The sequence below is a fragment of the Triplophysa rosa genome, linkage group LG20, assembly GCF_024868665.1.
Source record: "Triplophysa rosa linkage group LG20, Trosa_1v2, whole genome shotgun sequence".
NCBI classification, from domain to species: Eukaryota; Metazoa; Chordata; class Actinopteri; order Cypriniformes; family Nemacheilidae; genus Triplophysa; species Triplophysa rosa.
Genome location: NC_079909.1, coordinates 7,927,921 through 7,954,491, shown reverse-complemented (window position 1 = coordinate 7,954,491; position 26,571 = coordinate 7,927,921). Strand labels below are relative to the sequence as shown.

At 39.0% G+C, this 26,571-nt stretch overlaps 1 protein-coding gene across 1 annotated transcript; it reads left to right on the top strand.

Annotated features, from left to right (window-relative positions):
- The first annotated feature begins 215 nt into the window (after positions 1 to 215).
- Positions 216 to 25,992, top strand: LOC130571635 (dynein heavy chain domain-containing protein 1). The gene is made up of 42 exons (XM_057362760.1): positions 216 to 604; positions 683 to 856; positions 988 to 1,191; positions 1,540 to 1,650; positions 1,771 to 1,927; positions 2,035 to 2,286; positions 2,480 to 2,623; positions 2,901 to 3,033; positions 3,435 to 3,637; positions 3,745 to 3,988; positions 4,096 to 4,253; positions 4,337 to 4,462; positions 4,538 to 4,814; positions 5,334 to 5,461; positions 5,539 to 5,737; positions 5,871 to 5,962; positions 6,092 to 6,320; positions 6,403 to 6,528; positions 7,191 to 7,288; positions 7,394 to 10,433; positions 10,589 to 10,715; positions 10,802 to 10,988; positions 11,098 to 11,380; positions 11,522 to 13,160; positions 13,276 to 13,508; positions 13,662 to 13,851; positions 13,956 to 14,058; positions 14,797 to 14,946; positions 15,029 to 15,220; positions 15,294 to 15,725; positions 16,852 to 17,227; positions 17,317 to 17,415; positions 17,533 to 17,709; positions 18,913 to 19,091; positions 19,172 to 20,161; positions 20,704 to 20,875; positions 20,966 to 21,088; positions 22,501 to 22,726; positions 22,823 to 22,914; positions 24,080 to 24,229; positions 24,710 to 25,332; positions 25,404 to 25,992. Exons 1-42 carry the CDS (start codon positions 216 to 218, stop codon positions 25,773 to 25,775), a joined length of 13,599 nt encoding a protein of 4,532 aa, XP_057218743.1. The 3' UTR covers positions 25,776 to 25,992.
- Positions 25,993 to 26,571: the final 579 nt, after the last annotated feature.

The window sequence follows — 26,571 nt, the reverse complement described above, 5'->3', positions numbered from 1 at the left end:
ATCCATCATTCAGGGGTAGCCGTTGCCACCCATGGCCACCATGTAGCTACGCCCCTGTGAAATAACCCAACGTTTTTATCAATTACTTTTATTTCTTGCCAGGATAACATGAAACATTGGATATCTTTCCAGAATATGGACTTTGTGAATCCTTGCCAAATTCTTGGTCCAGTGAATCTGTGATTCACTGTGATTCACTCCACTGGCTTTAAATCATGTCATCGCCCAAGAGAGAAGCTCAAGGAAAGAGCTTTTCGAGACCTGCCAACACCCAAAGCAAAAGAGGAAATATAATAGACCGCTCATCAGATTATAGTTTTGATCCTGCATCCCCTCACGTTCAACAAGTATCTCATGAATATTGTACACCATTACCAGCATTTAAGAATGAAGCAACATCTTTTCACAACTTTAGTATCAGGGCACAGTCTACATTGCAGAGTGATCTGTCTGTTGTTAAACTGCCTCAGTTAGTATCAAAGGTGGGTGTTGAACTGGCACTCAGAGAGTCGGTGTGGAACGAAGGACCCTGTTTTGTGGCATCAGCACTTAGTGCTGATATACCTGTGAAATTATTTAAGCACTTGAGCATCCAAACATTCAAGTAAGTTCAGACACATTCCTTATGCAATTGTTTCCCTTCGTTCAGTTTAATGGTTGTTTTTCTGATTTGTTTTTCAAGTGTCGACGATGAGAAGCCCGCAGCCAAACAGGATAAAGCTAAAACCAGACGAAAATGCAAACTCAAACCCAAACCACTCACTGGAACTGAGGTGTTTGAGATATTAACCAAGAAAAAACATCTGGGGGAACATGAGTTTTACTCTCTGAAGGCTTCTGAAGATGGTCCTTACAGGTGCCTGGAATTACATAGATATTTCTATTCACGTTTTCATGCCGTGGGCTATTTGATATGATATGAATGTTGCTTTCTTTAAAAGTGAATATGTGTTTGATATGCTAAATAAGTCTATGCTCTTATATCAGACCGTATGACTTGCACGTGGTCCCTCACAGTGCAGTGGGCAGGGACTACTACAACTTCTCTCCCACAACTGTCATACATGTGCAAGACGGCTGCAGCGTTGAGCTGTGGACTCTGGCAGGCTGGTATCAAGAGTCTCTGTTGTGGGAAGCTGTGAGACACATCCCATTTTTCAGAGATTTTTTACTGCGCAGGACTTTCAAAAGGTGATTTGTCTTATTTTAATAACACTGTGAAATGTTTAGTTCACGATTAATCGTGATCAATCACATCCAGAATAAAAAAAACCTATTTAATACTTTTCTTAAATAAATGCATGTATTTGTATGTTTTTATAAATGGAAAATTAATATGCACAGTACACAGACATGTAGTATGTAAAAACACAAACTTTTATTCATAATGCGATTACACAATTAATCGTTTCACAGTCCAAGTTTTGTTATACTTTATACAGACCTATACAGTATAATTAACGATTTTAAAGTTCCATATTGTAAAATCTTATATCAGCAGCCACTGTCTGACAATCTGACGACATTTCTTCTTTTTAGATGGCACAGGAATGTGCAAATAGCTTCTGTCAAACATAGGACGGACTCCCTTCCTTCTCAGCTGCTGTTGGCAGTTCCCCAATTCAGAGACGCATTACTACAACTATCCAGGTTTTTGTTGAAAACATATTTCACCTTAGGACACATTCAGAATTACATTAAAATGTGATAGATGTCTTTTGCTAAAATATTACACATTTCACTTATCTTAAAACACTTGAATGTTCTTAGATTAATTGAGGAGATAAAGAAAGTCAGTTGGCTACCACAAGACAATTCCAGGACTTATACGCTGCTCGATTTCCAAACTGCACTGCTGAAAAAGAACCAGGCAGCTCAAGTTTCTCTAAGCAGTTTCCTACATTGTCATGCTGCATTACTGGATATGGTTAGTTGTGCATTCGCATAAACAAAAGCTGTGCATTTATCATTTATGTTGATAAGTTATACAGTGCCCTTAGTAACATGCAGATACATCATACTATATGTTCAAAGGCGAAAAATAAAAGTTACCAAGTACATCAAGAACTCCAGATGGAAGTGGAACATTCAAAGCTTTATCAGAGCAGTCAGTCACTAAACCTTCAGCTTACCAACCTCAGAAACCTCCAGAAAGAACTCAGCCAGGCCGAACAAGCCCTTCAGCGTCTGGGAAACCTATATGCTCTAGCTGACTGCATGATTGTTCAAAACCTTGTCACCATCTCAAAGCAAGAGATCAACAGCTTCCTAAACAATGTTTTGAAGGTAAGGCAAAAGATTTGATCTCTGAATTGAATTTTGATTTTTAAAGCTATACGTGAAAACATTTGACTGCTTTAACATGCAATAAATCCTACCACACAACAACAGTTTCATCAGCATAACAGAGTTTGAGATAGACCCAACTTTTGAGTTTCCGCTTCTCTCTTAAACATATTATTTCTTTTTAACTCATCAGAGAGATCAGGAGCAACAGGGTGCTCTCTTCCACGCAGAGATTGTATTTGGAGCAGATGGTCAGCTCACAGTTTTTCCTCCATTGCACTTGTTCCAGGAGGTTTTGCTTGAAGCGTTGCTATCAGTACCAAATTCTGTCCTTCAGGTGAGACGTCAATGACAAACAACATTCACTGTGGTTTTAAAGGAAAAAGCACTTAACTGTTCTTATTTTTAAACATTACTCATTTGCAGTGATGTTTAAAAATGAAACAAAAAGTTTTTCATTCAAAGTAATTGTAGTCAGGTGGAAGTGCCATAATAGCTTTGTGCTGATGCCTTCTGGATCACCGGGGTTTATTTTGCGGATAGCTGTATGTGCATTAGATCCTTAACCTTTAGTCAGAATCCTGCATATGCTGAAATATTGATTTGATCTACAGGTGTTTGACTCCTGCAGTTTGTCACGTGATTCTGAAGTCAGATTACCCAGCGGTTCTATGTTCATCAGTGATGCTCAAGACCTCACTGCAGGTACCGGCAGAGCATGTACCGGCAGGAACACTGAAACTGCAGGTGACTGACTGTTCATTACGGAATGTTAATGAAAATCTCATTTTTATTCCTGAAGGTAATTAAACTTAAAATGAAACCAGTGAAGTTAGTAAAGGGAGAAAAACTATGCTTTGCAGAAAAGGTTTTTCTGTAACATTTTTAAAGAAGGTCATATCATGAAATATATGTTTTAAGAAAATATATTGATGTAACAAAAGAGAATCTTAAATCCTTCAACTGGGAAGAACATTTGAAGAAAAAAAAACTAAATTATAGTTTTGGTGCAAGAAACTATTAGCACTTTGGGTAGAAACATAAAATTAAACTTTATAACATGACCCCTTTAACATACAGCATAAACAACATATAGCATAACATCGTCGTTTTTTGTATTTTCTGCACCGACAACGGTTCCAAAGTAGCAGGTGCTGGCAGTGTTTTCTCCCAAAAGGAGCCTAAAGTGTCACCCCAAACCATTGTGCCCGTCAAAATGAAATCCCTCAGAGTTCAGGCGCAGAGAGTGCGAGGCCATTATCAGGCTCTGCCCCGGAGACTGCTAGAATGGCATTTGAAAGTCCACACTGGCACACAAGTAATCCAGAACGAGCAGGCCAGAATAACACAGGTACTGTGACTTTATTTAACAGTATGTGTTTAATAGAAAAGTTTCCATTAGCATTATTATTGTACAGAACAAAATCACATTCATGACACTTTTATTCTCTTGTGTAGGAAGCTAATACAGAGGTCAACCAACTGTGTAAGGGCCATTCTTGGTTGACAGATGTGCATTTGTTCACTAACCAGTGGGGTTCAACATCTCTGGAGGCTCTGCGAGGATGCTCCTCTCTAAAATATGAGGAGCTTATCAAGAAACTTCATTTTTGGATGGATAGAGTTCACAGCATGCCATCATCCTTTACTACATCAAATAAGTTGTTCGATGTTAAGATCTACAACATCCTAGAGGAAATGGGTATGTTTAAAAGGTTATAAAAATATGTTACAAGACTGTGGACTAGTTATTTTCAGATCAGTGTTTAATATAACTTCTAGTGTGTTTTGCTGATTTTGTGTTTGTAGGTTCCACGTTGAGCACTATTGATAAGGATGTGCAAAAGCTACTTTGTGAAGATTTGCAGTCCCGCTCTGAGAACTTGACATCTGAGCTGACAGAAGCTGTGGAAGTCATGAAGTCCGAGCCAAACACCTTTGACAGTTTCACAGCTTTTTCAAAAGTGGTATTGACTTCGACAACAATAAAACTCAGTCAATCTTGCACTATTAATCTGAACTAAAGATTAATCAACATGATTACATGCAGGTAAAGCACAGTGTGAACATGTCAGATGATTTAAAGAAGAGACTAGAAGACCTCCTCTCTCTACAGGAGACTGTGCAAAGAAATTATACACACATGGCTCCAGATGGGGGTTTCTTAATGAAGCAGGTACATGTAGAGATATGATCATTGAATTGAATTGCAAATTGAGTCACAAAATCTAATAGCTAACTCTTCTTGCAGATAACTGACTTGTGGAATCAGTTTGTTCCGCTTTTGAAACGGGCTGCAGATATTGTTTTTCACCAGCTTCCTTCAATGGTCAATACACTGGACAGCAACTTCTCAACATTAGCAAACAAATTAGAGCACCTGGTTTCAAGAGCTTCATCTGAGCCCTATCTTGACCCTGACCAGAATGCCAAGGAAATGCTTATCCAGCTCAATGCATTGTGCAGCCAATTCTATGTGATTGCTGGAAAACTGAATAATCAGAGCAGAGCCAGTGAAACCATAAGGGGTGAAAACGAAACTCTTGGACTCTTTGTTTCGATACAATGAAAGGCAATGGGGGTCAATGTTGTTTGGTTACGAACATGCTCGACCTGATTTTGCCAAGTGGTTGATGTCCTCAGGGCAACATATTTTGTAAATATTTTTATAAATAAAACCCTAACCCACACCAAAGCCCAACCCTAACCATAACTTACCCATAAAATCAGAGGGAAATGATAAGTGAAAAACAATGGTCTAGAAGCACCTAATCCTGGTTGGAAGATTCAATTTAAAACAAACTGTAAATTTATTTCTGAAATCTGATTGGTTGATTTAAATGTCGTCCCAGGGTCAACATGATGTTGCCCTAAAGACATCAACCACTTGGCAAAATCAGGAGAGCCTTACCAACATCCTTCAAAGTATCTTCTCTTCTTACTTCTTCTGTGTAACTGATTGATGTTTTATGATTTATGTATTTCTCATATTGTAGTTTTATTAGAATGGTTTCATGTCAGTAGTTGTTTTATTTCTTTTTTTTTAGGACAACTACTGGATCTTACTTTTGTGACTGAAGCCCAGCAAAAGATTGAAGCAAGAAGAGAACTCTGGGAGCTGATGAGTGTATCCTCAACACAAATCCAGGAGTGGACGCTTGGAAAGTTTAGAAAGGCATGTACTGTATCTACACTGTATCAGAGAAACTCATGAAGAAACATTTTCTTCATTTACGTTTTTTACACTTGCAGTTTGTGGTGGGTAAAGCTCAAGACAAGATTAGTGAATGGCTACATCAGGCGGAAGCATTCGCAGGAGTTATTCCTTCCCATGATGCTGTGCTACAGAACACTCTACAGACCTTGCAGGGGTTTAGCAAGCTAATCCCTGTATTGAGTAAACTAAGCAGCCTCATGTTGAATCAGAAGCACTGGAGAAACATCTCAAAGGGTAAGATTGTTTTTAAAACACAGAGAGTTATCATTTCATTTAAGATAAAAGCACAGGAAGGGCTAGTAGAAATCTTTATTAGCTTATATACAGAATATTATTCATCCAACCATTAATGTTATTGTTTTTGCAGAAATCAACCTGCTGTATGATCCAGAAAGGAAATTAACATTGGGCGAGCTCATGTCCAAAGAGCTACTGGAGAATCAAAATCGAATCAACAAGGTTAAGTAGCACTTTCACATTCTTTATTAAAGGCTTCATAAATAATCATAAATAAATAAATAATCAGTATAAATAATCAGTGACAGTGCTTAAAATAAACTGTGGATGTGGGTTTGCATTGGCTTTCAGATCTATGTGGAGGCCATAGCCGAGGCAGATATGGAACAGACATTTAAAACACTTCAGAGGCATTGGAAAGGAGCCGTTTTCCGCCATACCAGATTCATTATTGCTGTGCCGCAACAGCAGAGTCCACGAGAAGGAGATGCAAAAGAGAAAAATACTTCCCATTCCTCTGTCTCACACCTCAGCGCACCAAAGCATCACATTAAAGATGGTGAAACCTTCACTATTCTTGGTAAGGCTTGTACAATGCCAATGCCTATGCAACATATCTCAACCATTGATCTTTATCATTCAGTTTATTCTTCTCACATCAGGTTTAAAGAGTACTTTGGCTCAGGTCAAAGAAAGTGTTCTGAACGTTTCTGACATCCTACGTTCTCCGCAAATTGCTGATCTGCAACAAGAAGTTAAACACTGGCTGTCGCTGTTACAGGAGCTGGGTATATTCATGAGCTCATAGCTATACAATATATTTTTCAGGCACAATTGTGCCAAAAATACGACTCAACATCCTTCCCCCCCAACATACTGGCCTGCACTAGTCACTTTATGCAGCATTGGACTGCTCACTAACTCATTCAGCATCGGTCTGCCCCTCTTCAACTACCTCTTCTGACAGGTTAAACTAAGCCTGCTCTCTTTGTCACTTTAAACAGGCTAATAAGCTCTTTGCACTACCTCACATCTGCACTGTTGTATATTTCTCGGGTTTGCACTCTGTCTTCCCTTACCAATCTTCTTTTTCTCTTTTTAAATATCACTGCTTGTAATAGTTGTATTTTACATATATATAATAATCTGTTTTTATATGTATTTTTTAAAATATATTTCTTTATTCTGTGTAGTGTTATTTGTATGCACCATGGGTCTGAGAGTAACACAATTTCAATCCTCTATATGTATGTACTGTAATGTACTTTTAGCAGAATTTACAATAAAGCAGACTTTGACTTTTGACTTTGACTTTGACTTTGACTTTGACTTTGACTTTTGACTTTGACTTTGACTTTGACTTTGACTTTGACTTTGACTTTTGACTTTGACTTTGACTTTGAATTGATATGAGGATAATAAGTAGTATTGGTTTCTTTCCTATTTGCAGATAAACTGCTTGATATTTTTGAGAGATTTCAGCACAGATGGATCTTCTTAAGTAAAACATTCAATGAAACATCTGCCATCACTGAACAATATGAGCTGGTGAGTTTTTAATGTAATCCTTAGATGTAATCCTTAGATAACTTTCTGCTGTTTGCTGTAGTTCTGTCAAGCTCATTAATTTGTCTAACTTATTCGCTGTTGTAGCAAGAGAAGTTTCACCCAGTGGATAAGATGTTTCGAGACATCATCGGGATCACAGTTAAGGACCCTCACGTATTAAGCTTTCTTCAACTGAAGTTGACAACAGAGGCCAGTCACGATTTCCAGGGGCAAAGTCTATATACTGTATTAATAAACGGACTCACAACAATGGAGGAGATTTCCAGTCAGTTACTTTTTATCTTAGAGTCAGCACGAAGCCAGTTCCCCAGACTTTATTTTCTAAGTGATGAAGAGGTGATGCAACTTCTCTCCTTGCAACTCCCAGCTCATTCTTCCCTTTTACCATTGGTTCAGAAATGTTTCAGGGGAGTGAGGCAGCTTGATGTTCATGGTGAGCGTGATGTAAGCCATGACTTGACAGACCTAAGTAATGAGCAGGTGTTGGTGCGAGGTATTTATGGAACCTTTAGGGAGCATGTTCCCTTCTTTTACAATCTTGAGTCAAACTTCAACCCTGTGGCTTGGCTTAGACTCTTTGAGGAAAAGTTACTTCAAGCAATGAAATTGATGATTCTGAAATGCACAGATGCCCAGCATTGTTCAAATCTAGAAGAATGTGAGGACACCTCTGTTTTGATTGGGAATTATAGGAAGAAAGATTTTGAGGTAGCTCATAAACCTCCTTCACTCCTGCAGCTAATATCTCTGTATCCTCTTCAGTGTCTTATGGTGGCGGAGGAGATTTTGTGGTGTACTATGATCCAGAAGTTGTTCCATAGCCCAAATGCTGCCAAGCTGGCACCAGTCAAATCCCGAAATACTTCAAAACTGCAGTATTTGTGTCAACAATTGAAAGCCCACCTAGCAAATTCAGACGAAGAGTCTTTAGCATCCCAACGCATCATAAATGCTTTGCGGGCTTTGGTAATGCTCACCATGAAGCATTCCCAGCAAACCGATAGGCTTGTTGAAGTAAAAGTAGACTTGGATTCTTCTTTTGAATGGCACAAGCTTATGAAATATTTCCTTAGCCCAAGTTCTAATGTCACTCAAGATGACCTACTTCCACCCCAGGAGGATTCAGCCTGTGTGAACAAGTCTGTCTATGTTGACATTTTATGCACACAGCTTCCATATGGCTATGAATACATAAGCCCTGAAAACTGGATGATGGTAACAACCCCCTCAACTGAAAAAGCGTGTATGGGCATAATCCTTGCTCTGTCAAGCTATAAATGTGCTTTCATCAGTGGACCTCACATGTCGGGCAAGAAACATGTTGCGGTGCAGTTGGGATATGCTTTGGGGCGACAAGTGGAAAACATGAAGTGTTGCTCAAGCACAGGTTCCTCTATTGTTTCCCAAATGCTTCTCGGGGCTCTTCAAAGTGGAGCTTGGCTAGTGTTTGATTCAGTAGATTTAATGGAACAAGGGACACTGTCTGAGTTGGGACAGCACCTGACAGATATTCATCAACATCTAACCGTAGTTCAAAAATCAAAACTCAGTCAATCAGAATCAATCAAAAAGCAGAGCAATATAGCGAATGAGGTGGAATGTCTTATTGCAGGAAAAAATATTTTGGCCAAGTTAAGTTATGGATGCATCACAATTGCGGCAAAAGGGTACTCAACGGAGATACCAGAGAACCTGAGGGTTGCTGTCAGACCTGTATCGTTGGTACAACCACACTACAAGATGATTGCAGAAGTGATTTTGGTTTCATTAGGATTCTCTGAAGCAGCTACCCTAAGTCGACGTCTTGTCTCTCTCTTTAGCCAAGCTAAGGATTCACATTGTCTTCCTGATTTTGTCAACGGTCATCAGACCTCTTGGCTTGTCCTTCTCAAGAAGGTGCTTGCTGCATCTGGGACACAATTGCATCACGAATGTCGTTTGAGAGAAACCAACACATTTAAATCTGTCAGTCAGGCTATTGCAATTATAAATGAAGAGTTGGAGGAGCAGGCATCAATCAAAGGAGTTCTTTCAGTCATGCAACATACTGTCTCTGATCCAAAGAGAGCATTACAGTTTCATACAATATTTGAGGAGATCTTCCCAAAGGCTAAGTACTTTACAGGTCTGCAACAGTTCATTGATGAGAAAGAGCTAAACATCCTTGAAAATGCAGTGAAAGATGACTTGCAGCAAAGAGGATTTCGTGCAGACGCTCTAATACTTCAGAGCGTGTTGATCTTGTATCAAGCTTTGAAGTTCTCCAATGTCGTATTTCTAGTTGGAGCGGCAGGCAGTGGCAAAACAACTTTGTATCAAGCTCTTGCAAATGCACTTCAAAAACTTTCTAAGGCTGTAAAGGTTGAATCTGATGATCTCAAAGGTACAGACATCCAACATCATTCCTGTTGGACATCTGTTAGCACAGAAGTTTTATTCCCAAATGCCTTGTCCCACAAAGAGTTTTTTGGTGGTTACTGTGACCAGAACAACTCCTGGTTTGATGGAGCTTTCACCAAAGCATTAAGGCACACAGAACAGCCATCAGTTATTCCTGTTTCTAGGCGCAAACAGAAAAATGTCCAAATACACAGCGTAAGATGGATCGTGCTGGATGGTGATCCACAAGGCAAGCCTGCTTGGTTGGACTCTTTGAGTACTCTTTGTAATCTCGAAAATCCCTATCTGTGCCTTTCATCGAGAGAGAAATTTCAGTTATCGGGAGGCAAGCTGAAAATACTGTCTGAGATCACTGACCTTGGTGATTCAAGTCCTTCTGTAGTGACACAGGGCAATCTAGTGTATGTTTCAGGAGAGAATCTGTGGAAGGCTGTGTTAAAGAGTAAGATGGATGTGCTCGCAAGTAAATATAATGTGGATCGGATTACTCTAAAGATGTGGGATCACCTGGCTAAAGACCTTTTCCCAGACACTCTCATGTTTCTCAGAAACAAGGAGCTTTTTTCAGTGATGGCAAGTATTGGAAGTGAAGGCAGGCCATCCTCCAGGATAACAGATAGTTTGCAGGAAGTGATGTCATTAATTAGAATTCTTCACGCTCTTCTAGAGCATTTTGCAAAGGAAGGAGGCTTAAACTGTACCTCAAGCCAATCTGAAACAACAGGTAGAATTTCACTTTTTCTTCATTTATTAAAATTAATAAATGTATATGTTCTGGGTGTGATTTCTTATATGATTTTACCGACAGAGCTATTGGTATTATACTTTGGGTATATTTTTTATCGTAATACTAATACTACTTTAAACTACTATCTTAAGAAGGTAACACAGTTCTCAAGCCACACTCTTTTGATGCCATGGCTCCCTCTGCTCAGTGGGGTGTGCAAGCAAGAAACCTTTTCCTTGTGGCTTACATTTGGGGATTTGGAGGTCACTTACACACCAGGTATTTGTGCAATGTGTAGATGCTAAGCCCATATGTACTGTATGGTTGTTATATAGAAAAATATATCTGTTATGTTCTCATTTTAGACACTGGCCTCAGTTTGATCTTTTTGCACGAGAGGTCTTATATAAAAGTCACTGCAAAGTTGAGACTCCACCTGATGGCACAGTGTTTGAGCACTTCTTTGAATTTGGTGAGGAAATGGGAGACACAACCAATTTCATCAATTGGAACAAGCGAAAGAGTCCACAGCTCTTCACATCTGTATCTCAGGTTTGCTTTCTGCCACTCTCCCACATGGTTTTTGTTAACATCAGAATTAATTTGTCTGATTTTTCAAATCATGGATTAAATAAATGGTCCTTGTTGTTCATTTACATAGTATGAAAGGCATGCTTATCTCCTGGATATGCTACTGGATGCTCATCAGCCAACACTTCTTGTGGGAGAATCTGGCTCTGGCAAGACAATGTTATGCAAGTCTTTAATATCACAAGCAAGACCACACTTACATTTACCAGCTGGTCCGGGTCTTCGACCTTCTGACTTGCACAAGGTGCTTGAGAGAGTGAGATACCAGAACTCTCAACAGAGAAACTTGAAAGATGCCGTAAAGAAACAAGATTTCCTTATGTTCATTGATGACCTTCATGAAGCACCATTTGGTGAGTTGTTAACCAAAATGGTTTAACAAGCATGTTTATTTATTATACAACCTTTATGTGCTAGCTTCCATACATCCAGTATGTGAAGAGGAAAGGCTTAAGATGTTAAATTTTTGCTCTCTCTCAATTTTCCCTTTGCAGATGTAAGTGAGGTGTTGCGTCAGAGTATTTCAAAAGGTGAAATGTTGACTACTGACGGCACCCACTTTAAGCAGCTTCAATCAAAAGCTATTGATTATCTAAGCACTTGCAGCATTCCTTATTTAGGCACTCGCAATCGCATTTCTCCACGTCTCTTTCGACTGTTTACCCTCTTGGCTCTCCCAAGCATGACTTTGGAAATTTTGTTTTCTGTGCATTCTCCAAAATTGCAACCATGGCTGAAAGCAATACAGCCCATGCAAAGAGTTGCAGATATGGCAAACTGCATCATCACTTCAACTGTTGACGTATACTTTGCTGTGCATGAACATTTCTCTACTGCTTCGAACTGTCGAAGCACCATGTATTGTTTGCATGATATTCATAAAGTGTTTCAAGGAATGTATCTCTGGTGGCCAAGGCTTGATGCCCGAAAGAATCTTCAGAGTGGTCAAGGTGTTAGCACATTTCTTCCAGGTATAACCAATGAGCTCAACATCACTCGCCTGTGGATGCACGAGTGTTTGCGGACCTTTGGTGATCGCCTACCTTCAAATGAGGCATGTCAAGAACTTATTTCACTTATGGCTAAAGTTTCTGAGAAGAATTTTGGAACCAGATTGTGTCACGAATTCCAAACACCCCCAGCCGATATATCCAACCCTACAGGTGAATCACCTGCTACAAGCACATGTAATCTGAAACAACAAGTGCTTTCAAACCCTTTCCATGTAGAAGACAGTGAACTTGACACAAGAGATGTTCAGTCAGAACCGACAGAGGAGAGCCATGTTTCAGAAAGCGGCTTTAGCTTACGTACCTCAGGTGATGAAGAGGACGCATTCTCATACAGTAAGGACAAATTGAAAGATGAAAATGTTAAGAGTGAATCAGCGACATTAGAGTATAAATATGAATCTGCAGTTGAACCCTCCACAAGTTGTCCACCTCAGCAAGAGTTATTCACTCAACATGTCCCTTCAACAAGTTGTGAAAAGATCACCCCAAGAATGATTATTCAACTTCTGCAAGATATAGCTTCTTCCATTCATAACATTGTCTTCGGTCCAGACTTTTGTGGGCCATTGAACAACATCCTTCATCATTTTAAGCGCAACGCTGTGTATCAAGAGAGAGATGCTGATGTGCTGGTAAACCAGTTACTTTGTGCTATTAAATGGAGAGAGGAACAGTTTGCAAACAGTTACTACATCCCCAGACTGACTGTGCATCATCAGAATGTCTATCAGCTTGTGCATATTCTCAGAGCGTTTTTCATTCCTGGTGGACATGGAGCTCTGTTTGGAGCAACAAGAAAAACAGGAAGAAAGACCATGGTGCGCCTAGCATCCAGTCTACTAGGATGCCAACTTATTGAGCTTCATCCCGGAAATGAGAACAAGTTGAAGGAAATATTAAAAGAGATTGGAAGTCAAATTGGGGTGGATGGAAAAAAATTGGCTGTAATGGTTCATGAGGATACCAGTCAGGCTGCTAAGAATGAACTGCTGTTAATGATGGGGAATGGAAACGTACCTGGACTTTACTCAGATCAGGAATTGAAGAACTTGATTCTCAAGATGAAAACTTGGATGAAGAAAATACACTTTCAGTTGAACGATGATGAGGTTCTTGAAATGTAGGGCATAAGCAACCATTTCATTTTATTTCCTTCATTTTATACTACATATTATAAATCATTATTAAATTTTGTTTTCAAGGTAAAGTTGTATATATGTTTTTCTTTTTGTCAGGCATTTCAAAACCATCCAAACCAATATGCATGTATTTCTGCTGTATCCTCTTCTCTTGGACAACAAAGAATCACAACCTGAAAAATCATCATCTTTACAGTCGCACATCTCTAAGGCTTTGAGTCTCTGTTGTTGTGTAGAAGTTTACCAACCGTGGACATCTGAGGCTTTGGTTGAAAGTGCCTTGTATCATTTAAAGGACAATCATCATGTACCTGAGTTAAAAAATGCAGGTGAATCTGTTTAATACTGTTGAATATGTTAATTGTTAGATAAAACATTGATAATAAATTATCAATTAAATACTGTATAATATTTTGATAAGATTATTGTTATTTGGAAAAAAAAATGTTTTTGTATCTGTGTATCATTGCTTTTCTGACTAGTTGCCAAGGAGGATAACTTACTGGCTAGCGTTTCCCAGATGATGGCAGAAATATATAAATCGGCTGTGAAATATGCCGTCACACATCTTAATTTTCAACCGTTTAGCCCCCAGTCCTATATAGAGCTGATGATTCGATACTTCTATCTCTGCAGTCATTTATTTGAGCAAAACAGAGTCCAGGAGAAGCGGTGAGGTCAAACACTTTCTTTTTCATGTAACATATTTCATATAATTTTATTGATGTGTTTAATGCATTTGAATGTTTATTGAAGACACTTTCTTTACATTTTAGGTTGGCAAAGGTTTTAGCAAGTGTTAAGGGCATGACAGACACAGCAGAAAGACACACTCAGGAAGTTCTGAGTTTAAGAGCCAGATGTGAAGAAAAACAGAAGGTATGTTTTTGACACAGTGGAATATGTTAGTATTCGCCAGGGACGGCGCTAGGGGTTGGCTAAGGGGGATGAAGCCCCGAAAGTTTTCAGTAAAGTCCCGAATGTTTTTATTACCATGCCCTGTATGAATAACTTAGGGGCCGTTTACATTTTGTGTTTTTTTGCATGCGGAAGTTCTTTATTTTAAATGTAGACGAGCTGCAAGCGCACAAATAGAGAGCAACACGGTCACGGTGCGCATGTGGTGCGGCACACTCTTTATTCCTAGCACGTCAGTGCTCAAAATCCATAGATCCTTTGCCGGAACCTTCACGACGTGCACAACTCATGGTTGCTTAGAAACGGCAGATGCCACAACAGCGCAAGCTCCCGAGCACTTTGAAAAAACGATAAAGCGGCAGGCTCACGTTTTCCACATGTTTTCAGATGCAAAATGTGTATTCTTACACATTTATGGATGTGTATGGGCTAATCCCTGGATCTCTAGTCACCCTAGAACTTCCCCTGGTACTACAGTATTTAGCAAACTCTCATATTTGTCAGATGTTTGCCTCATATATCTTGCCCAAGGGTTTTACTTCTTGAGTCACCCTTAGTTTGTGTTCGAAGTCAAATATTTTGGTGGTAGGACTAACGCAACAAAATTCAATGCCAGGGATCAGCATCTAAACCAAATGTATTGCAGAATAATATAATAATTTCATATCATTGTGTGTATTTATGTATAATTTACTGTAGTTTCTGGAGGAGCTGCAGGACTCTTTGGACTCTGCACACAAAATCTGGGAAGAAACCAGCCACCAGAGTTTGCTAGAAGAGAAGCAGCTTTCCCAGCTAGAGAAGCAATCACGTCAACTTCAGCAGCAAGTTCATGATGCTTTTAGACAGGTCACACTCCATCTGTTTACCATGATTGTGATACATTATTTAAGACACATGGAAATAGCATTTGTTTTACTGTTTCTTGCAGGTAAGCCCTCTGTTCCAGGCAGCTGTGGAAGCTCTGCAGTCTTTGAGTCACTCTGACCTGGATGAGGTGAGTCGCTATAGGACGCCCCCTGAAGGAGTCGTCGCAGTCATGGATATTATATGCATGTTATTCAACCATTCACGTGGTTGGGAAAATAGCAGGCAACTTTTAATGCAGTCTAGTTTCTTTGAGGTAATCTTCTAAACCCTATGAAAGTGGACAAAAGTGGTTTGAACAATGTTTTCTAATTGTTCTGTACTTGCAGGAACTGGAGTTTTTTGACTGCTCTACATTAAGTGCTGAGATGATTAAAACATTGGGGCAAATTGTGCAGGCACCTAGCTTTCAACCAAGCTTTGTGCGAGATCTAAGTCGGGCTTGTGAGTCTTTGTGTTGCTGGTTAAGAGCTGTCTACCAGTATGCTTGTGTACAGCACCGCATGGCCCCTCAGATGGCTCGAAAGCGGGACTTAGATGAGCTCATGGTTGAAAGTCGAGCAAGATTGAGGGTTTCTAGGCTGCAAGAGATGTCAGAGCATGACAGGCTACAAGAGCTGGAAAAGCATTTAGAACTTAACAGACAAGACATGATGTTGCTAAAGCTTGAGCTTTGCACAGCCGAAGAACATGAGAGGGAGTCATCAGCTACTCTCAAACTGATAGAACGTCACATTGAAGACTGGAATTCAGCAGAAAAGGTAACTGTAAATAACAATGATCCATTTGCAGTGTTCTTTCCTATGTTGATGCCTTTCATATTAAATCTGGAAGTTTGCGAGAACAAATTAAATGTGTTTACAATATTTGTTATAGTCAGACTTGGGAGGGTTACTTTAAAAATGTATTCCATTACAGTTACAAATTACTTCATTAAAAAAGTATTCAGTAACTCAATCCAAGCACCAAAAAGTAAAGTAATCTGATTACTTTTGGATTCCTTCAAGGTCACATATATAAATACTTTCGATTAAGAAGAATTATTAAAAAACTGCCTGTATTTATTAAGGATTTGATCCAAAATGTAAAATATTCGATGCAAAAGATAACCTATTTAAATAAATGTCATTTAGCTGCAAACTTTGATAAAGAAATTATATTTTTGTATAGCTGGAATGCATAGTTTGCACTGCAGAACCATGTTGTTTGCATTTTCTCGAAAACAAAAGAGCTGTCAAATTTCCTTGAATTAAAAGCTGTTCTATAATCAAGCAGCTCTCAAAAATAAGTGTTCTTATGCCAAAATGTTGATTTATTTCGCTTTAAATTAAACTATTGTAATCTTGGTAGTATTCCCATTTTTTACAAAATGTAACTGTAAACTGTTTTTTTGTTACAGTTACATGTAGTTCGTTACTCCCCAATCCTGGTTATAGTACAGCAGTGACCAAAAGTGATGTCCGGAGAACATATTTGTAAAATATTTGCTTTTAATGCCTCTTTCTGGTCAGATTAAACCATCAAATATGAGGTGTATGGTTTGAAATAAATAAACTATTCTTTGGTTAAGGTTTTTCTTTGAAAAAAATGGGAAAACTACAGTGTATGAGAGAATCAGGTTTTTTTTCTAATTTACAAAATGCATAAAAACGCACTGGAAATAATGCATACCTTGACTCTTTAATAATATATTTGAATAAAAAGCAAACTTGTAAAAAAATGTAAGTTCACCTTTGGTCACTAAAGTTTGTCTACAGTCCACAATAAAGGACATCATAGACATAGCCACAAAATAAATTCTTAGTTTTTCTGTAAATATCTCATTTCGTCAGTTATATAAGCAATGTACACACTGTATGTCAATAAAAAATAAACTATTTTTTACAGAGAGTAAATTTGGACTGGCATAACATTCCAGGCGATGCCCTGATTTTGGCAGCTACTATAACATACTTGGGTCCATTTAGGCCAGATGTTCGACAGGAACTGCTGCAAAAATGGCACAAACTTTGTCTGACTGGTGTCATACATGATGTAAACCTCACAACCTCTACATGTGTGCCCATTCCTGTGAATAAGGAATATCAAATATCATTGAATCGAGTGCTTGGGCTGGATCTGTGTCTCATTCCTGGAGATTACTCTGATCTTGTTCGAAGTGTTGTATCATGGGGACACAGAGTTGGGCGGGTTCAGCGCTGGCCCCTGTTGGCAGATGTACATCAAAACGAGTTAATGAACTCTCAGACATTGTTTCCTACAGGTCAGTATTACAGTCTCCCTGTTCTCTTACAACTCAGAAATATCTTTCGGTAGAGAGAGAATTCACTTCATCTTTAAATCATTACATAGGAGGTAAAGAAGAATGCCATAGGGAGGATAAATATGGACTTGTAGTTTCTGCCGATGATCCAGAGTTACTTGACAAACTAAATCACGGAGCAGAAGAAGGTCAGTCGTCTATGCAGCATTCCTCCCTGACCTTGATGTTATTTGATTTCGAGTTTCATCATTTTTACATCTGCGCTGTGGATGATTTACACTCACCTTGACTTTTATTCACTGCAGGTCTAGGTGTACTGGTGACACATATTGAACGAGCAATGGCAAACATAAAGATTCTTCAGCCGTTTGTTCAAACGGCAGCTTCTGTTTTTCTCAGTCAGAGCCGCTCAGTCAAAGCTGCTCATCCTGACTTTCGTCTCTTTATGAGCACTCCCCTCCCAGTTCCAGCTCTGATAAATGGTGAGATTTCAGATACTTCAAAAAGCAATAACTATTTAGAAAATGAATGTTTTCTGGTGATGCAGAATTCTTATTAGCTCTGTTCCAGATTCTAGTGAGCGCTGCTATTGCCTTCTGCTACTGAAACTATGGTTCATTTGGAATACTTCGGGGAAAAATGCAAAGATACTTGTTTGCAGATTGTTTCCAATAAAGTGTAAAATGATGCAAAGCAAAACATATACACAGCACACAAAAATATAAAGTGAAAACAAAACTCAAGAAATTATTGTATATATTTCACATTGATCAAAATACTGAATATTTGTAATTAACCTTGCTTTTGACTTTCACCAATCAAGACAACACAGTACATTTTGTTTTGCAGTTTTTTAAATTAACAATGTTTTTGATCTTCTTGGATGTTTTCACCAAGCTTCAGTGTTTTTCATAGGTCAGGGTCTCTAACTTTTGATTACTGGCCCGGTCTGATGACGGTTTTCAGATCACCTTAAATTGCTTTCTAGGCAGCTTTTTAGGTTTTAAAACAGATCTATAGCTTGCTTTGTTTCTTAGTTTTAACCCTATCGTGTTTAAACCTTTTTTTGTATTTTGGCTGTGTTCATGAAAACAGCATAAACAGCATACTTTTATTTGAATTGTAATATTTGACTCTAATTTGATTTCATGAATGTTTTTTAAACTAGGTACACAAAATTGTTGCACCTAATTGAAACCCACTAAAACTTCACATTTTCATTTAATCATACATTTTGTACAAAACTGCTTTTGTTATGTTAGTAAGAGTTCAAAATGTAAAGAAAACATTAACGCTAATGAAAATTCAAGGTTTTCAAATGTATACTATTTCCCTTTTCGTGATGCTGTTTTCTGCATTTTAGTCTATGGAGCAAACATTTTTGTACATTTTGGACCCAACACCCTGTCTACTCTGGGCGTGATGTGACGCGACCAAAGACAATAGAACCCATTAGAACACATTTAAAATTTTGTCCACACTGAATGCGGCACGATGCAACGCGTCAAAAGCCATGTTCATAATGGGTTTATCGTGTCATGTCGCGCTGCGCTGCGCTGCTCGCGTCTGGTGTAGACAGTGTGTAAGTGTACGTTTTTTAAATTGATGCAAAAGTTAGTTATTTTTATTAGTATTTTATTCGTTATTTGATGTTTGTATCCTTTCCCCCCACATTTTTCTGCTAGAAATTCACCATTCATTTTTGGATGAGGTTCAAATAATCGATCTGTCTTTGAGCCCAAGTGAAGTTCAAGACCTTATTCTCACAGAACTGATGAAGTCAGAGCGCTCTGAAGTGTGGACACTGCACTGCCAATTACAGACAGAAAAACTGACACTTAAACACAAGCTTTCTCAAAACGAGGTGGTTAAGAATTATTAGCCTGTTTTTTAACGCTATATGCCTTATAAAATATTAATTGCACTAATGTACTATCATTGCAGGTTTCCTTGATGGAGTATGTCATGCACTCCTCCACACCGCTGCTCCAGGATCCTGAGTTCCTCCCTCATGTGCACACATGTCAAAGTGTCTCTCTTAAACTTGAAGCAAAAATCAAGGAGTTGTCTCAAGAGATAGATCGGCACAAATCCCTGATGGCTGAATGTCATCGAGTAGCAGACCTCACCACAGCCCTTTACAACGCTCTGCAGGACGTGGCCCAACTTTCCCCTTGTTATCTTTTCACTTTACGCCGTTTCCTCTTGACTTTACGTTCAGCCTTAATAGAGGGGAGCCCAGACGTGAGCATTCATGGACCCACAGCAGTCATAGCTGACATTACCAACAGACTTGTGTCTCATTTGATTTCTCAGTATAAATGCTGCTTGTTTCAGAGCCATGCAGCATTACTCAGATTATTGGTATCTGTTGCGCTTATTGTGCACAGTGAGGGCTGTTCTGAAGCTGAACAAGATATTTTCCTCAGAGGATTAAGCAAAGAACATTTTTTATCTCCCTCCACACAGTCTGTCCCCGAGCTGCCGAGCTGGATTCCAACACACGTTCAGGCTGATGTCTATCTATTAGAGACAATTGCACCCTTCGGGGGTCTAGTATCATCTCTGATCAGTACATCCAAGCTGTGGCAAGAGTACCTGCACTTTCCTTCATCCACTGTCATTGGACCCGTCCCTTGTCAATCTCACTCGCATTTGTCCACCATGCAGCGTGCCATTCTCTGGAAGACGCTGTGTCCTAATTGGCTAGCGGCTGTGGAGGAAGATCTTGCAGCTTGTACGCAAGGTCATTTGCATCCAGTTGTTGCCACAGGCCCCCCAATGGGCTGTCCAGAAGAGCTCTCCCAACTTTTGTCCAAAAATGTAGGTCCTGTAGTTGTACAACTGCCGAACAAAAATGAACAAGCGCAGATGAGTGTACATCCTCTCTACTTGATTCAAGAGGCTGCTCGATACCAATCACACAAGAAGGGGGTAAGGTAGAACTAAATGAATAGTGGGTGTAATGGTTTAGGGTTCTAGTTTTGTGCACTTCAGTTTTTAGATTGAAGTTCATGCACCACAGTCTATTTTCAATAGCAAAATAGGTATGGCAAGCCGAATTAGCTTTTAATCATTCTAAGGATATGCATTTTTGATATCAACAGTTCTATTTTTACTAGTAAAAATTATAATTCTTGATATCAAGAATAGAATTTCTACTAGTAACAATTACTATTTTTGATATCAGTAATTGCATTTTCACTAGTAAAAATGTAATTGTTGATATAAAAAATTAATATCCTGAGAATGATTAAAAGCTAATTCGGCTTGCCATTTTTGTATTTTAAATTGGGCTTGTTCATTCAATTAATTGATACACAAACTGATCTTTTTATTTATGTCATTTTTTCTAGTTTAGATTTAGTTGTTGTTTTCTAGTTATAAATCTTTGCTCGGTGCTCGTGATTCAAGAGTGGTCGTTATTTATAATGCACTGTATATGTCGGTTTTTTCCTTGTTATAATTGTCAACAGGTGGAAGTGAATGTCATTTCTTTTGGATCTGTTTGCCATCGAGATGCTGTTCTCTCAGCACTGGACAGCGCTGTGCAGAATGGACATTGGCTTGTCCTGAACAACTGTCATCTTCTTGACGGTTGGGATGTCAGCGTTGTTGATAAGTTAACACAATTAGTGTCTTGCAAAGGTGACTGATAACCACATCTTAATCTGCAAGATCTTCCAAGCTATTTTCTGAATCATCATTTTGCTTGTATTCTGTCTGTTCAAACCTCAGTGCATGCGACCGATGAGGAGACAAATGGACCTTTTTTAAATAGTGTAAGTGCAGGAAAGACTGTGGATCCCAATTTCAGACTGTGGCTCATCACCAAAGGTGACAAGCCTCACTCAGTCCCTGGTAGGTAAACCTCGATTTTAATACATATTGTGAACTGTGAAATTTATTCATCATTACGCACCCTCTTGTCATTGCAAACCTGCATGACTGACGTTTTTATGATATTTTGAAGAATGTTGATACCCAAACAACATTGCTCCCCATTGACTTTCATTGTATGAGCACAAAACCACTGACACAATTCTTTAAACATCTTCTTTTGTGTTCCGCAGTAAAAAATGTGTTGAACCATGAGGGTGAATAAATGATGACAGAATTTTTATTTTGGGGTGAATTATACCTGTAAGGCTGACACCTCGTCTTCATCCATTGGTCTTTATTTGTTTACCCTAAAGTAGCTATATTTTATGTCTTGTGTTCAGTGAATTTATCATTAACAGAAAAAAGTCTCAATTTAAGGGCGGTTTCACAATAGTACTTTTGGTGCACACCCGGGTTCGATTAACGTTAGAGTTTGGATCGTTTGGATGATGTGAACGCTGTCTTCCGAACCCAGGTGCGCACCCGCAAACTGTACCCAAGTCCGCTTAAAATGGGAGGTCTGGGGTGCTGTTAATGTGAACTACAGTACGCTTCGCTGCTGATATGAATGCAATCGTGAAGTGAATCACTATTAATGACGTATCATTTGGTAAAAATGTGTGCTTGTGTGTGTTTCACTCACTTTTCTGATGAGCGTGACTGGCGCGCTCCAAGCAGAGAGTTGTATATTTCATTTTATGATCGCCTTCAGCGTTCTTAAGAGCATTTGCAGTACATTCACAGATGAAAGTGCCGTTATGTACTGAAGCTTTGGAAACAAAACTAACGGTTCAAAAACATAAATGTATAAAAGTGAAGCGAGCAATGTTATGCATTTTGCCGCCTTCTCCTGCATCGTCGTTACAACCGACAGGGTAAACAGCTGCATGCTTGATGACGCAAAAGATAAATAATAATATGAACGCAGTCCAGCAGGGGCGGGGGGAGTAATCAAACTAGGGTTCGGACCAGGCAATCGAACTAAATGTGAAACGAACAGCATGTTTCTTGTAAGAGAAAGTTGCATTCTTAATATTTATAGGGATGCTCCGATACCATTTTTTAAAGACTGAGTACCAATTTTCCTGGTACACGCTGAAACCGATACCAATACCGATGCCTGCACCTGTATTTTTTTGGTGAGGTGGCAATTTTCCAAGCACAACACACTGAAACTAATAACTCTGCCTCAAAACACAAGACAATTTTATGTGCTTGTCACAAACTTTCAAGTCAGGTATGTCACGTGAGGTATCGGTCTACATGAGTACATGAGCTTGGTATCGGGCCTGATACCGATTTGTACAATTGTACATTTCATTCCCGATGTAATTGAGGAGTCTGCTGTATTCAGTCAATCACTGATGTTTATAATGTATCATCTGAAACAGCTGCTGTTAGGATCAGTGCCCTGCACTTGGTGTGTGATTCCTCCTGGGACCTGAAGGATGTCTTGTGGTCCTCAGTGAGACAGGCGCTGTCTGCATCAGACACTTTCTCCTCTCCTGCACATACTGAATCCACAGTGAGATCTCTTCAGCAGTGTGCCGTCCTGCACTCAGTCCTGCTGCAGAGACAAGCATTCAGACACCTGGGCCAAGGGCAACTTTACCTCTGGTGAGGATTTACCAAGTTCTAGCAGCCCCTGCACACATCAGTGCAAAATACAGATATGTGTTCTAAAAAATGTACACGAAACATTTCTTTTTGTAGGACTCAAGATGATCTACTTGCAATGATTGATGCACATGACCGTATAAGCAAACACTGCAGCGAGACAGCTGAAGCATTAGAGTACATAGCAGGTACTGTAAATGTTCTGCATGGTTTTAATGCAAGTGTAGTTTAAACTGTTATCAGTTACCACAGAAAATAATTTGAACAAGAATAAAGTTGTGTTAACAGTTATTTTAAAGGCAGAGGCTATTTGCACTAAGTGTAAGTAGCAACAGATGCTATTCACTCTAAGTTTAAATAGCAGTAGGTATTCTGTTTACACTAAGTGAAAATCGCAGCATTTGTTAGCGATACGCTATTTACACTAACCGTAAATATCTGTAGTTTCTTTGGATTGAGTATAAATAGTAGTTAGATGCTATTGGTTCTTATAATAGTGGCAGAGAACGTTACTATTTACACCTCATGTAGTGTTGTGCATTAAACATTATGCAATAATAACAGAGTGTAAATCATTATATTTATAAAAATTATTAAAATGATGACAACTTATTGAGATATTAAAGTCTTACACCTACCCCTAACCTTACCCTAAACCTAGGTTAAGTCTGTGTATGGTCCTCGAGGGAATTTTGACCTTGGTGTAGACGGGCCAAACGGACTGCTGGATCCATTGTCGGTCTGTCGTTCTGTAACATTGAGGATGACAACTAGGCAGGGAAGCGGATCCACATACAGTGTTAGATTTATTAAACATGAGACAAAGTACAACCTAAAAATAACAAAGAAACAAGAAACTAGAGTAATCCAAGAAAAACAGAAAAAACAGGGACGCCGAAACAGGCAGTAACATAAGTCCATAACATGAAGAGGAAACACATGATAGCGGGTTATTTGAACTCAGTGTAAATAGACTATCTGTATTTGAAATTAACCTAAACATTTTTTTTTAATTGAAATCCATTATTTTAGCTTTTATGACCACACAAAGTTGGTAAATTCAGTATAATACCAGAAAAGGATGTAATGTAACTCTTCATAAAGTACTGTTTACATGAAGCACATTCTACTCACAGGAGTTATGCCGGTAACACATAATTAGCAGTTTGTATGCCCAAAAAAAGATTTAATTGATTAGTATTTCAACAGCAATATAACTTTCAAATTTCTGCTTTGAACCCTCTGGAATTACTTGCCCTATATATGCTCATTGCTAAAAGAACAATTTACTGTAGATAACTGATCTAACAATAAAAGCAAGTCAAACGATCTTGGAATGATCTCCCTCCACAGGTCATCTAGTGTATGGTGGGCATGTGTCAGACCTTGCTGATCTGGTAGCTGTGCAAAGTGTTGTTATGGTGTGCCTCAGACAGTCATCTGCATCATGGGGGCGTGGTCCTCACAATCTTGTGGATATCATTAGCTGTACAGGACATTTTGGTATGCAAACACCACTATATTGATGAAATGTTTTTATATTTAAATATTATAAAATGTGACCCTGTCTGTGCTAAAGTCTTATAATCGAAGTATAAGATTAGAGAATAGATAATGTGTGCTTATTGCTGTTTGATTAGGGTTAGTACTATAGGAAAATTAGTATTGCACATTTCTTTGTTCTGTTGAACACAAAAGGAGATATTTTGAAGAATGTAGGAAAGCAAACAGTTCTGTGGCACCTTTGGCTACCATTGTATTTTTTCCTACTATGGGAGTCAATGGTGGCCAAGAACTGTTTGGTTACAAGCATTCTTCCAAATATCTTTCTCTGTGTTCATCTTAGAACAAAGACATTCATGCAGATTTGGAACAACTCGAGGGTGCGTAAATGAAGACAGAATTTTTATTTATGGGTGAACTGTCCCTTTAATACTTATTTACACACAAATACTCAAAAACCATTTCCTTGATATTTTGCAGAAACTGGGTCCCTATTGAAGAGCTTGAGTCATCGTATTCAACGCATTACTGACAGCACAGACCCAATAATTCTGGGTTTTAGTCCAGACATGGCAGGTGAACTGATGAAGCTAAAAAGTCAGACACTGAACATTCTACGGCATCAGTCACAGATCATCTATAGAGATATTAGAGAAGACACCAGGATTTTAATGCAACCACAAGAACTTCCAGAATACAAGCAAGCTTGGGAAAGGTTACTAACATTGCAAGACAAGTTAAGACAGAAGATAACCGACATTGGTGTGGACATGGGATCTGCATATCTCAGTCACTTGCGTCAGTTTCTCCAAACAGAATGGCAGTTTCTGTATAAACTGGTGTCGTTCGTGCTTTGGGACAATTTTCAGCCGGCAAAGTATAACATGACAAACTCCACTCCTGTCAATGTCACATCAGCAGCTCTCTCACGTCTTGAGAGTCGAGCAGATCTGCTCGGATCATACTTGTGGGAGGAGTCAAGCAGACCTCATGCTTATCAACTGTCTGCCTTTCTGAATCCTCAAGGCTTTCTGGTAGCTCTAATCAGAGATGTAGCCAGCATCCAAAAGAAAGAAATCAGCGTTCTCTCTTTGCATTTCCAGGTAAATCAAGCTTTTTCAAACACTCCAGCAATGAATACATGCAAAATATTCATCTTGTTTTTGTCACTCAGGTGCTTAAAGATACATCATCGCCATCCCCTCCATCCAAAAATGGTGTATGCCTGTGTGGACTGCAGCTGCAGGGGGCGCTATGGGATCCGGGATCTGGGGTTCTTAAAGACACGTTCTCCACCAAACCTTCCTATTTCCCACCCCTCTGGGTTTGTGTTGAAGAGAGGACAGATGATGAGAGCTTGAATTCCTCCACCCTGCCTCTCTATTCCTGCCCACTGTATGTAGACAGACAAACTGCAGATGGATATCAGCGTCTCTCTGCCGATAACATTATCACTCATGTTCCACTTTCAACCAGGTTAGATCCTGTGCTCTGCACTATGAGACGGGTTAGGTTAACTAGTACTCTCATACAACTCCAACAGTGATGAATGGGTTAAAACACTATATGCTGTGTAGTTCAATTATAGATAAATCTCACAGAAATGTGATCATCTCTGCCATTTTAGCATTCCTTCCTGTTATTTTCATGCATGTTAAAATGAAGAAGGCTATTAAATCCTGTACATCATCTTATGTACCGTACATTGAAACTCTACAGAATCGGTTGTAAATGTCAGAACATTCATTAAAAAATAAAAAATAATGGAGGAAGCTTAGAAAGTCATGTTGGCTCTGGACTCTCATATTTGTGTTCTTAAGTGTCATTGGATCAGTATCCTCCTACCTCCACAATCTCCTACATGTGTGTGGGTGAACCTCGTGAAGCCTGTGTGAACATATCAGCCCAAAATCTAAAGAATAGAGAAATGATTTTATTTGAGTCCTGAACTTTCAGGTCTTATTTGCAGTAAAACAAACCTGGTGCTTGAAGAGTTTAAGTCTTTTTGTTACCAACTACTACTACTGTACTTGCTTTCTTCGAGCCTACATTAGCTGTCATTGCATATCAAACAATAAAAAATGCACAAAAAATGTTAATGTTAATGCTTTACATTGACATCCCATAACAACATTGGTTTTTATGAACTTGGTGATAATCTCAAGCAGGCAGAAAACACCAGACTTGTAGAGAGAGCAGTGCCTCTCTGAGCAGATGGAACAGAAGGTAGACCAGCATCTTCTTCGTTATTCTCCACTCTTTCTCTCTTTTCTCTCTCTTTATCACTCTCTCATTATTTCTCCCGGGTTCCACTGTTCCTTTTCACACTATAGAATGAGTTG